At 40.0% G+C, this 12,016-nt stretch overlaps 1 protein-coding gene across 1 annotated transcript in view; it reads right to left on the bottom strand.

Annotated features, from left to right (window-relative positions):
• shank3a (SH3 and multiple ankyrin repeat domains 3a) overlaps nucleotides 1-12,016 on the bottom strand; it is a 378,305-nt gene that overhangs the window by 153,576 nt on the left and 212,713 nt on the right. Inside the window, exons 8-9 of the mRNA XM_036585771.1 lie at nucleotides 10,895-11,062; nucleotides 2,158-2,274 (exon numbers count right to left, since the gene is read on the bottom strand). Coding sequence (XP_036441664.1) covers nucleotides 2,158-2,274; nucleotides 10,895-11,062 — 285 coding nt within the window. The remainder of the gene's footprint in view (nucleotides 1-2,157; nucleotides 2,275-10,894; nucleotides 11,063-12,016) is intronic.

The following is a 12,016-nucleotide window of genomic DNA, read 5'->3' as shown; positions in this document are numbered from 1 at the left end:
AGTTAGAATAAGTGTCCTTGATTGGTGTATTGTGTACTTCAAAGACAGGAGAACACATTAAATGACTGTAGGCTGTTTTACGTCATACTTCTTACGTTCTCAGCTTAACCCACACTGTTCGTATCCTCAACAGAACGTTATTGGATTACGTGAGCTGTGTTTTCAGCGGTGTAGCTCATTGTAATAGAGAGAAGCGGCCGAGAGAACAGAACATCTGCTTGTTTGTACTACTGTTGGTGTGTTGTTTTAGCTCTGTTATTGATCAGCACATATATGTGACTCCAGCCAGGATGGATGTTACATTAGTGAGGGTCAGCTCCAGTGTAATCTCATTGGAGCAGAGTAAATGAAGAAAAGAAGAAAAATAACTACTACTACTATACAGTCCACACACACAAATATATACATCTAAACACACACGCATATTAGTCGCTATCTAAAAAAAAAAAAAGTCTCATTTTTTGCTTTTTTTTTTTAGTTTTCTGCATAATATGAGCTCAGCAGCTGTCCTCGACATTGTGTGAACACTGATGTGCCAAAAGTCATAGGACAGGAACTAGTATCATGTTGGACCCCCTCTAGCCTGGCAAAGTGCAGCAACTCGACGCAACATCAATTCCACAAGTGGATGAAAGACGTCTCGATGGATGTTGAGCCATGCTGTCTGGAGAGCCACCCACATGCCCAGTGGCACACTGCATTATCCTGCTGGAATATCCTATCATTGTCGGTGTTGCCTTGTTGACAACTGGGGTCCACTGCTTCACGGGGTCTATGCCACACATGAAGCCTACTGTCAGCCCGTGACTCATCGGACCATGCCATATGTTGCCAGTCCTCAAGGGTCAAGTCAGCAACCTCACGAGCCCAGGTGAGGCACTGTGTCCGGTGTCGTGGTGTTAACAGAGGCACTCTGGTGGCTCTTCTGCTCCCATATCTCATGGAAGCTAAAGACTTTGGAAATGGAATGTCCACAACTTATACAGATGTGGGCGTTCCCAAGCTGTTTCCTGAGGTAACGCCACTTCATAATCAATTTACATTTTTACTTTTGGCACATCAGTGTGCATATATATATATATATATATATATATATATATATATATATATATATATGAGAAACTTGTGTTATATAGATACTTCTGTGTTTGACATCAGATCCTGATATTCTATAAAAGCAAGCTTGTGTGTGTACTGTGTTTTGAAATTTTAATAAGAAGAAAAGACCCTACATTCATGATCACACACCAACAAATGGTCAGGTTCATACACCACACAGAGTGATGTAATGTGTAGGTCATTGCATGTAGTGACTTATGTAGTGTAGAGTAGCACTTCACTTGTGCTGCTATTAAGTATTAATGTAAACCACAAACACACACGCACGCGCAGCACACGCACACACACACACACACACACACGCACACACACACACCCAAAACCAGATACTGTTCTGCGTGTTTCTTCTTCAGCAGAAGTGCAATGCTTTAGAGAATCAGGTCAGTGCACATGATTGGAGTCAGCTGAACAAATCACATAACTCATTTACATGTGCTACACACACACACACAGCGCACACACAAACACACAAAAGAGGAACAAACATTTATAATATTAATTTTAACATGTTAGTCACTTCACATGAGTTTGTGTGTTGCATTTGTAAAATATATGCATCTTTTATATAAAGGGTTCCTCCACTGCTAATGTCACTGGTATCACTGATATTGCCAGCATTAATTGTGTGATTTGTTTGTAAATGATATTTCAGTCTCAACATCCTTCGGTGATGAACTAATTCACCATGGCAGAGGCTGGACAAAAAAAATTGGTTTTATGAAGAGAGCCATCAGTGGAACTTCCTGCCACTTAAAAGCTTCATTTGAATGATTGAGCTGGCTACAGTGGTGAAATCATAGCAACAGCACCAGAGCAGCTAGGTTTCTGGGTCCAACTACAGATGCTTTATATATTATATTAGATGCTTTAGATATTGCAGCAACATGCTATTAACAAGCTAACTTTGACACCACTAAAGTAAATATAAAACAAATAATCTCACATTCCTGAATATGTTTATTTACATAATTTAAGGAGACATTATCAGTCTTTGAAGACTAATAAATATATATGTTATTGTAAGTCTGTAAGTGTTACCTGGTTGTAGAGGGCACAGATGTGTAGGGCAGTGTTTCCAGAAGCATTCTGCGCACTCATATCAGCTCCGTAGAAGAGCAGGTGCTCCAGGTGCTGCACATGACCATGACGACAGGCCTTATCACACACACACGCACACACATGCACACACGGGAAAAAAAAGAGTGAGTGTAAAAGAGAGCACGAGTGGGTGGTGAAGCAGCTAAGGTCAGTGCTCAAAACAATAACACTACGCATTTTTATACAAGTCTGCAATCTTAGATTGTCATTTTATTAGCTATTCTTTTAGTGTTGTTTTTTAATTTCTATTTAAATTCTAAATTTTTATTTTTATTAGACAAAAGTGTTATTTATGCCATATGCTGTTATACTGTTTTATCGACATTAGCATGCAAAAAGTCAGAGACCATTCATTTATTTTCAGTCAAATAGCAAATAAATTTAAGTAATTCATTTTTTAGGGTCAGGAAAAAAAACAGAAAACAAATATTTAACAGAAAACTACACAGAATCCCCAACAACTAAATTTATCATCATATTTTTAAAGCTCCCATTTTTTGGAGACTTGCTTTCAGTTTCTCAAAGGAATCTGCAGGGATTTTTTCCACACTTCCAAAGTTCAGTCTTAGACATTTGTTGCAATTTGTGCTTCTCACAATTCACACATTCCATAATGCTGAGGTCTGGACACTGGAGTGGTCAGTCCATTGTTCTCAGAACACTGGCAGCTTCATTGTTTGCAGTTTTTCTTCTATTTGTCTATTTCCTTTTATCAGTGACGTCTTCGACAGCTACACATAATGTCAGACTCATCGTGTTGAGTTGTCTTCTCACAGTGGAAGGATGAACAGACACACCTGTGGATTATTTCATACTTGAAGCAAAAGTGGAACCTGACTATCTCCTCTCTCTCAAAGGTGAAAGTATTAAGTACTTTTCTGATGGGGACAGATTTGGTCGTCTGCCAGAGTCCCAGTTTCTCTATATCCTTTAATCATTTTTTGAACTCCATTTTTCCCCCCATTTATTTTCCTTTGACTTTCCCCTTTCTAATAAAAATGTATATTCTATATCTAATCTCTTTAGGAATATCCCATGAAAAATGAACAACTTTTATTTAATATGCTGTTTTGACTGTAAATGAAATTTACTGTGAAGTACTTTGAGATGCATCATTCTGTTAGCTGACGTAACAGAACTGGCGGTTGGCGCTTTCTTCCGAGCGCATTCAGCAGTCCAATGACGTTGTGCTAACAGCAGTTCGGAAAGACGTGGTGGCGCTTCACAGTTCTCAGAGGAAGCCTGTGCTAGCCTTCGTCATCCTTGCCCTGGTGGTATCGTGTGACTGGGGGAGTCCTAACTAGTGGGTGGAATTCAATACAAGTAAACTAAGGGAGAAAACTGGGAAAAAATACAAACTGATAAGCCACATGGGTGTGCTTTTTTATTTAATTCACACTGCACTGTTACTGGTGGTCAGTTTTCCTCATGTAATTCTTCTAGTATGTGTCATGAAAAATTCACTCATTAAAATGAAGTTATCATTCTTCTTCCTCCTCTTCTTACTATTATTATTATTATTATTATTATTATTATTGTTAGGAAGCACATTTGAAGCTAATAAGTTACATTCACTGTGCAAAGAATTTGCAATCTGCTCTCTCTCTCTCTCTGCTTCTGCCCTTTTGCTCTCTCCTTTTACCATTCACTCTGCTCACTGCTGATATAACACACACCAAAATTGTTTTGTATTATCAATGACACTACTCGATTCTCTATTATTCAAAGTATGGCCTTCCTGCATACAAATGAAGTGTGAGCTGTGGAAAGTGTTGAAAAACCTGCACAAGAGGTGTTCATGCTAGAGCGAGAGAGAGAGAGAGAGAGAGAGAGAGAGAGAGAGAGAGAGAGAGAGCGAGAGAGAGAGAGAGAGAATGACACAGTATGTAACAATGTGATGTGTGTGAATGGACTCAAGAGCAGCTGGGTTACAGTGGGATAAAATGTCTCCAATTGTAAACTGAGCCAGGCTTCATATCCTGTTCCATACACTGAAGTTGCCATAGCATGGCTTCAGACACGCTAAGTCCAGACAAAGTGGTAACAGCTTCAGCAAATGCGAATTCATGAAGAATGAAAAGAAAAAGAAAAAAAAAGAAAAAACACAGACCATATTAAACTGACTACATTAGCACATTTTTTTCAGTCACAGCAGACACAACCTGATTAATCTGGAATTTTGCCATATTATTAGTTCCGCAAAACAAAAACAAACAAATGACTAGAGCATCAAAAACAGGCAAACTAACATCAGGCAGACTCCTTTCAATTTCATAAAAGTGAAAGCAATGTGGGGAGTTTCACCTCCACATTCAGCACTTTTGCATACAGCTCTGAAGCTGGTAGCCCAGTCTGAGATGCTTTTGGAGATACAGTTCCACACAGGATGGAACAGAGGACAAACTAATTCTTTCAATGCTTTCAAAACCAAAACCAGAGACAACAGTGACTGGTTGAGCAAGGGTATGGTGTTTGTGAAAATTCGCAAAAATCAAATAAAAATAATGCTGCATTTCTGGACTTCTGATAAACTGTGTGCAAGATATCAGGAAAAATTTCAGATATCTGAAAAAAAATTGCACAAATAAATCACTGTGTGTAAAGGCCTTAAACCTTCACTTTATAAGCAACCTTTGTTTATCCAGTTTCCATGATTACAACAATGCTAAATTCAAATTTCTAGCACACCCATAGGATTTTGCCGTTATGTTAGCACTAACATGCCAACCAGCCAACCCACTGTCTTTAAACAGATATTAAAGACATCCTCCTGTCCTGTCTACACTTAAGTTGTCACTGTACTTCAAACGTAAATTATGTCTTTTTGGCCTAATCACTGAGTCATTTGTTCTGTGACCTCCCCTTCCTGTGATTGGTCCTAATCACTGCATCATTCACTCTGAGACCTACCTCTAACTGCATATTGGTCCTAATCATCATATCATTCATTCTGAGACTTACCCCTGACTGAGATTAGTCCTTATCACCACATCATTCATTCTGAGGTAAGGACTGAGATTGGTCCTTATCACCACATCACTCATTCTGAGACCTACCCCTGACTGTGATTGGTCAACTGCACAAACCAGGCTTCTAGCAGTGCTGAGATGTACAAAGAGTTCTTTTTAAGTATATTTACAATAGCATGTTTGGCAGTACTTTGGTTTCGTTAACTTTAACCCAGTTTCGTCGGCTTACTTGGAAAAGTAATGATGGCGGAATACTAAATACAGTGTCCTAAATGTATTCAGTATCATATTCATCTACAATACATTAAAAAAAACATATTCAGAATACATTCAGATTTCAGCCACCCATGGCCGGGAGCGCACAACTGGCCTAGCTCTCTCTGGGTGGGTAGGATGGACCGCCCCCTTCTCCGCCCATCACTCAACATGATGCTAGTCAGTGCAGGAGCCTTCCGCTTTCTTCCAAACGCATTCAGCAGTCCAATGATGTTGCGCTAACAGCAGTTCGAAAAGATGTGGTGGCGCTTCACAGTTCTCAGAGGAAGCCTGTGCTAGCCTTTGTCATCCTTGCGCTGGTGGTATTGTGTGACTGGGGGAGTCCTAACTAGTGGGTGAAACTGAATATAAGTAAACTAAGGCAGAAAATTGGGGAAAAGAAGAATACAAACTGATAAGCCACATGGGTGTGCTCTTGCAATTTTTATTTAATTCACACTGTTTGCGCTGTTACTGGTGGTCAGTTTTCCTCATGTAATTCTTCTAGTATGTGTCATGAAAAATTCACTCATTAAAATGAAGTTTTTTTAACATTATTCAGGCTCTCAGTACTTGCCTCAGTCCACTGCTGCTCCCACAATCTCACAGCCGTCAACATCAACAAAGCAAACAGTTACTCATATCCCAATAACAAAATTCTGCCAATTTGACGATAAAGTGGGAAGCTATGTGATTTTCAGTTAATGCCATGTCTGTAACTCTCCACAAAGCACAGCACTTTTCTAATACAACATCGATGCTAAGCTTATCACTTGTGAAGATGTCCATTACTGAGTAGACTGGTCAGTTCCACCATCCCTCAATAGAGTTTAACGCTTAAACACTTGAAAACATAACTGTATTCTGAATACTGGCTTTATTAAACGTGGACTAAATACATACTTTTTTACTGCGTTTTGAATATGTATTCAACGCTTGTATTCTGCTACATCCCAACCCTGACTACATACATAAAGCACATAATGCATGACCTGCATGCACACAGGCTAAGCGTGTGCACATGCATGCACACGCACGCACACACATGCACGCACGCACACACACGCACGCACGCACACACACACACGCACACACACGCACACACACATGCACGCACGCACACACACGCACACACACACATGCACGCACGCACACACACAAAAATTACAATGCCCTGCAGTGCTTCAAACCTTTCTATCCAGCACTGCTAAGATTCTGCTAACCTAGGGGCAATGCTCCTGAGAGGAATAATGTGTGTGTGTGTGTGTGTGTGTGAGAGAGAGAGAGAGAGTGAATGTAAAGAACCAGAGCAACAATGTTTAATAGTCCACCTGTCACATTTTCTTCCTGATCTTATTGAGGGAATGACACCTCAGCCTCAGGTCAGAATTTGTAAACATAGAGAGCACACACACACACACACGCACGCACACGCACACGCACACACTCACTCTTCACTTAACGCTGCTGCTGTGTCTCTAACTCAGATGTACTCTACCCCAGGCCATCTATTCTCTATGCACCCATTACCAAATCTGATGGGCCTCAGCACTGCAGCCAGCCAACAGCATTTTCCCAAACACAGCACAGAATCCAAGCTTTATTCACTCTATTCTTCTTCTCTTTCCTCACGGCACACTGAAATAAGACTAAGCAGCATTCAGCCATTCAAGACGGAGCTATAGTACTTTTGGCTTTAGCTGTAGGAGAACATGTGGAGGTCAGAAGAGGTGGAATATCTAATGAAGCATGTTAGCTGACTAAGTTGTGGACGTGTAAATGTGTAATCAGTATGGAGGGAATAATACACTCAGGAAGTCGGGATTGTGTCGTATGATACTGACCATGCTTATGTGGTTAACTTGATTGACCTGTTTACTGGTCAGGGATTTTTTTTCCCTTTCAATGGAAATTTCTATTCAGAATTCTATGTAGTCCAGGACTGGGCTTCATCCCACAGTCCAGGAAGTCAGGCCTTAATTGAACATCATATGTTGTCTTGATTTCATATGAAAATGTGTATGTGGGTGGTGTAACTGTTCACATGACCAGAGCTAGTTACTTCTTAGCATGCACCTGTGAAAGAGAATGCCTATCAGAGCTCTTAAAAGGAAGTCAGTAAAACATGTAATAATACAGCTACCACCACCACATTTCTTAGATAGTGCCGCTCTCCAAAGAAAAATGAATCAACATTTGTTGATTTTTATTTCTCTACATCATGTGAACAAGCAGCTGCCCTGTCATCATGTTATGATGACGAAGCAAACAATGCAACTGCATTAGACGACGTTATTAAGAGAATGTAAGTGATATGATCTCCATGATCTGCATTTTCACATTTTTGCACTGTGATATATTGTGTCAATGTATTATTACAGCCCTAGTTGTCATTTAGAAAGACTGAGAGGTTGACAAATACTGGCAGTGGAGCCCTGAGTGATCTGGCAAACTCTCTCTGATCTCTGTCAGACTAATCACAGTTTTATTTCCCTCACAGTCATCAGTTAATACTTCACAGACTGTAGCCCTATAGCCAAAACACTGTGTGCACTCACTCTCAGTCTCCCTCTCTCTCACACACTGTTGAAAAGGTCAAGAATGTGAATGTCACGCACAGGCTGATAACTGAGAGAAGCTGTTTACATGAGTGTGAGAGTGTGAGTGTGAAAGTGTGTGTGTGTGTGTGTGTGTGCCTGGATTGCAGCCAGGATTCAGAATGTGGTCAGAGATGGAGACAATCTCTTAAACATCATCTCGTAGGCTATAGCCCTGTGGTAATTCACTTATTCACGCTGTCACACACTGCTTATTACACACTGTGTGTGTGTGTTTTTCTAGCTTCCTGTTGACTAACACTGACAGGAAACTACACAGTTGCAGTGTTATCTTCCAAGCCGTGACTGACTGGCTTTACACTAGATATGGGCAATTCCAGTCCTGCAGGGCCACCACACTGCACAGTTTAGTGTTTATGTTTAATGAGGTGAATCGCATGTTATGACATTGGTTCTCAAACCCCCCCCCCCACAAGATGGCCCACATTTTTGCTTACAAATCCCAGCAAACAGGACACCTACTATCTAGTACAGGTGAGCTAGGAGATTAGATAAAGTGGAGGACTGGTTTGAGAATCACCATGTACAGCATGAAGAAAATCAGTTTCCACATTATGACTGGAAGATTCAACTGGCCCATTTAGATTTTTATGAAAATTCAGTTTAATTAAATTTATTCATATAGCGCTTTTAACAACAATCATTGTCACAAAGCAATTTCATAGAAGAACTCAGCAGTCACGTCTTCAACTCCCTGTCACTTCTTCCCTGTAGGGGGCAATGGTGCACTTGTCAAAACTGTCCGATTGACAACAAGCCTGTCGTTGGCCCATGAATGTAACGTAAGTTAGCATTGCGAAAACTCCAATTAGCCATTTAGGTGTGTGTGTGTCCAGCGTGTGAAGAATATACTGCATACAGTAAAACTAAATATTACCTCTTACAAGAGAAAAACAGTTCCACTAGCTAAAGACAGCTTTTCACAAGCTAGCTTGTTTACTTGTGTTAACAATTACACTGGACGTCAAGAGTTTAGAGTAAGAATTTGGGGCCGGGTTTTAGACAGAGCGAATGCTTGTTAGCAGTGAATTTTGCTGCAGTCCAGCACTAAACGTCTAGCAAGTTGTCCCCAGACATATACTTTCCATTACAAGATCTGGCCCTGCAAAAATTACCCCCATCCTGTGTCCCAGCTCCAATACCTTGTTATCACTCTCACCAACATGTAGTTTGTAGCTATTGTTTCCAGATGTTTCTAGCCTCCCTGTATATATTTCCAGTATTTCATCAATGTTTGTTTCTGTGCATCACTGTTAATTGAAATATTTCACCTTGTGTTTAATAATGTCTAAACCTGCAATTGCATCCTGCCTCCATGGCACTTTTGTGACACTTCCTAACAGCATGAGGAAGAAACACGGAGAGGTGTTAACTTTAAGGTGTTCAAAGTGAGAGTCTTGTGAAAGTTACATCTAGATCCAAACTCCTGAGCTGAGTCATGTGTGTTATAGTAAGAACAAAAACAGATGTTGCAGTACTGCAACCTAGAAGGATCACTGTTATGTTGGCACTGCTCCCTGCAAACTGGTGGAACTTCCTACACAGGACAGACCAACTGGGTGGTAACCGTGCTAGCACTGAGTCAGTAAGACTAGCTGTCTGGTTATCTGTCATCTAACTTCACCTTTGACAAAAAGAAGCAGTTCTTAACTCAAGTTATTTCTGCAAACTTGACAAACATCAGTGTTCAGAAGAGGGGAAAAAAAAACTCAAGACTGCACATCCATCTGCGCCGGCTAAGCCACACACAGCTGCTGCAGTATAGATAGCTAGAACCTTTATAGAATCCAGCTGTTTTTTCTAGCTAATTATATCACTAGTCTAGTCTTTAATTTAATATGATGTTACTACAGCACATTTAACATTATTCTAAACATCCAACAGGGCCTATTAGGGCTGTGTCTTTTATTTGCTTTGGCTAATGGATAATTAAGCACTAACCTGTCTGGCCTGATATTTCAAGTACAGAGTGGACCAATTATAGTTACAGCACAAAAGTGGAGAGTAGGTCAGTCTTAGGGCTGCTGGCACAAAGAAACAGGGTCAACTCAAGGGCTTAGTTTTTAGCTTCCATTCATTCACGATCAAAAATGTACATGTTTTGTGATACTACTGGTTTAACACATTTTGTAATGCCGCAAGAACACAGCATACATAAAAATGTCATCCTTAACTAGAAACAAAGATGTGCTTAAAAATAATACACTATGTAATATTTTTAATTCAGAAAAAGTAAAAAAATGATCTTGTAAAGAATTAATTCTCGAAAAGACATCAATGCATCATTAATTTTCAAATTTCACCACAGTTAGATTTGAGTTCATTATTTTGTTAAGAATATGAATTATTTATTCGAATGCAAGCATGCAGAGAGTTTTATTTTGGCTCAAGATGCCATAACGGTATTAATTATATTAATGGTATTGAGCTGATATCAGCAGAAAGTGCTGGATCAGATATTGGAGGGATAAAAAGAAACAAATTCAATCCAACTCTTTGGTATATCTAGCACTTACATTGTGTGATGTTATTAGCGGTGTACTTCTTGCGTTTGTGTAATCTGAGCATGACGGTCTACTTTTAAATGCTCACAGTGACATTCACATGAAGCACAAAAATCTACTTGACTGCTAATAGAACCTCTTAATGGAGAATCTTCAACCTGCTGAATGTGTGTGTGTGAGTTACAAGCCATGTACATGAGGTGCTTTTTACAGCTATGTATTTGTTAAAGATAAAGTATCAGACTGATATTGGCTGACACTGAAGGTTTCAACATGGGTATTAGCATTGGAAAAAGAAATTATTGTGCCATCTCTGATTTTTTTTTCTTACCTGGTGGATCTCCTGCCAACCGTTTTCGTCCACACAGCCCACCTGAGCATGGTCGTGCAGAAGCAGCTCACAGCAGTACGGGTCCCCCCCCACCATGGAGCTGTGGTACAGTGGAGTTAAACCACGACTGTCCTTATAGTCCGGACTCGCACCCAGGTCCAGCAGAGTCTGTGCACACACACACACGCACGCAGAGAGAAGGTGAGACACAGACTGTACATGCACACAACACTCACACAACTAAGCACTGTCCACTCAACAACCTCTAGACCCACTCTTGCCTTTACTAAATGAAAAATCCAAATAAATACATTGTTCACATGTATTTAAGTGCTTCTTATAAGACTTAGCTAGAGCTCTCTGTAAGCAATGCTTTTAGAGAAATGATGCTTTATTCATGTTTAGGTCAGTACCTTCAAACAGCATGCAGACAAACCTCTCCTCTCACTCAATAAGAGCCTTCAGAATTTAGAGTTGAATCTCTCTCTCTTTCTCTCTTTGTGCTTCAGCTCTTCAGAAGCACAAGCCTCCTTCATATTTACATAAGGGCAATGACGTTGGTCTAGAAAGATCTTCTGTGTGTTTATATATGCACAGTACTGTGGAAAAGTCAGAGAGCACCCCTCATTTCTATGATTTCCAGTCAAAATGGTCATTTTTCAAGAGATGTTTCAAATCTCTTACTACCAGATAAACAAAACTTAAATCTTTCTTCTTTGAGAGAGAGGAGAAAAATCAAGCTCCACTGTTGCTCCAGATCTGAAAAAATCTACAAGTGCGTCTGTCCGCCATTCCACTGTGAGAAGACACTCAACACTAACAGTCGGAAAGGACATGTAGCTGTTAAGCAGACATCACTGAAAAAGAAAATAGACAAAAAAGAAGAAAATTTGCAAATGTAACCAATTTCTAAGGCTTTTAAGACCAACTTGTGGAAGTGTGGAAAAATGTCTTTGAAAAGCTGAAAAAGTTTTCATGGAAAGAATGAAAGCTGTAACAAAGCCAAAGAGTGAACACACTAAACACTGAAAAAGTTCACATTTTATTTGGTTGTTGGGGTTTCTGTTTAATACCTTATGCACACTTTCCTGATGCTGAAAAATGAAAAGATTGTCTCTGACT

Source organism: Colossoma macropomum, unplaced genomic scaffold, assembly GCF_904425465.1.
Source record: "Colossoma macropomum unplaced genomic scaffold, Colossoma_macropomum, whole genome shotgun sequence".
NCBI classification, from domain to species: Eukaryota; Metazoa; Chordata; class Actinopteri; order Characiformes; family Serrasalmidae; genus Colossoma; species Colossoma macropomum.
Note: the sequence above shows the minus strand (reverse complement) of the source record. Positions and strands in the feature narration are given on the sequence as shown.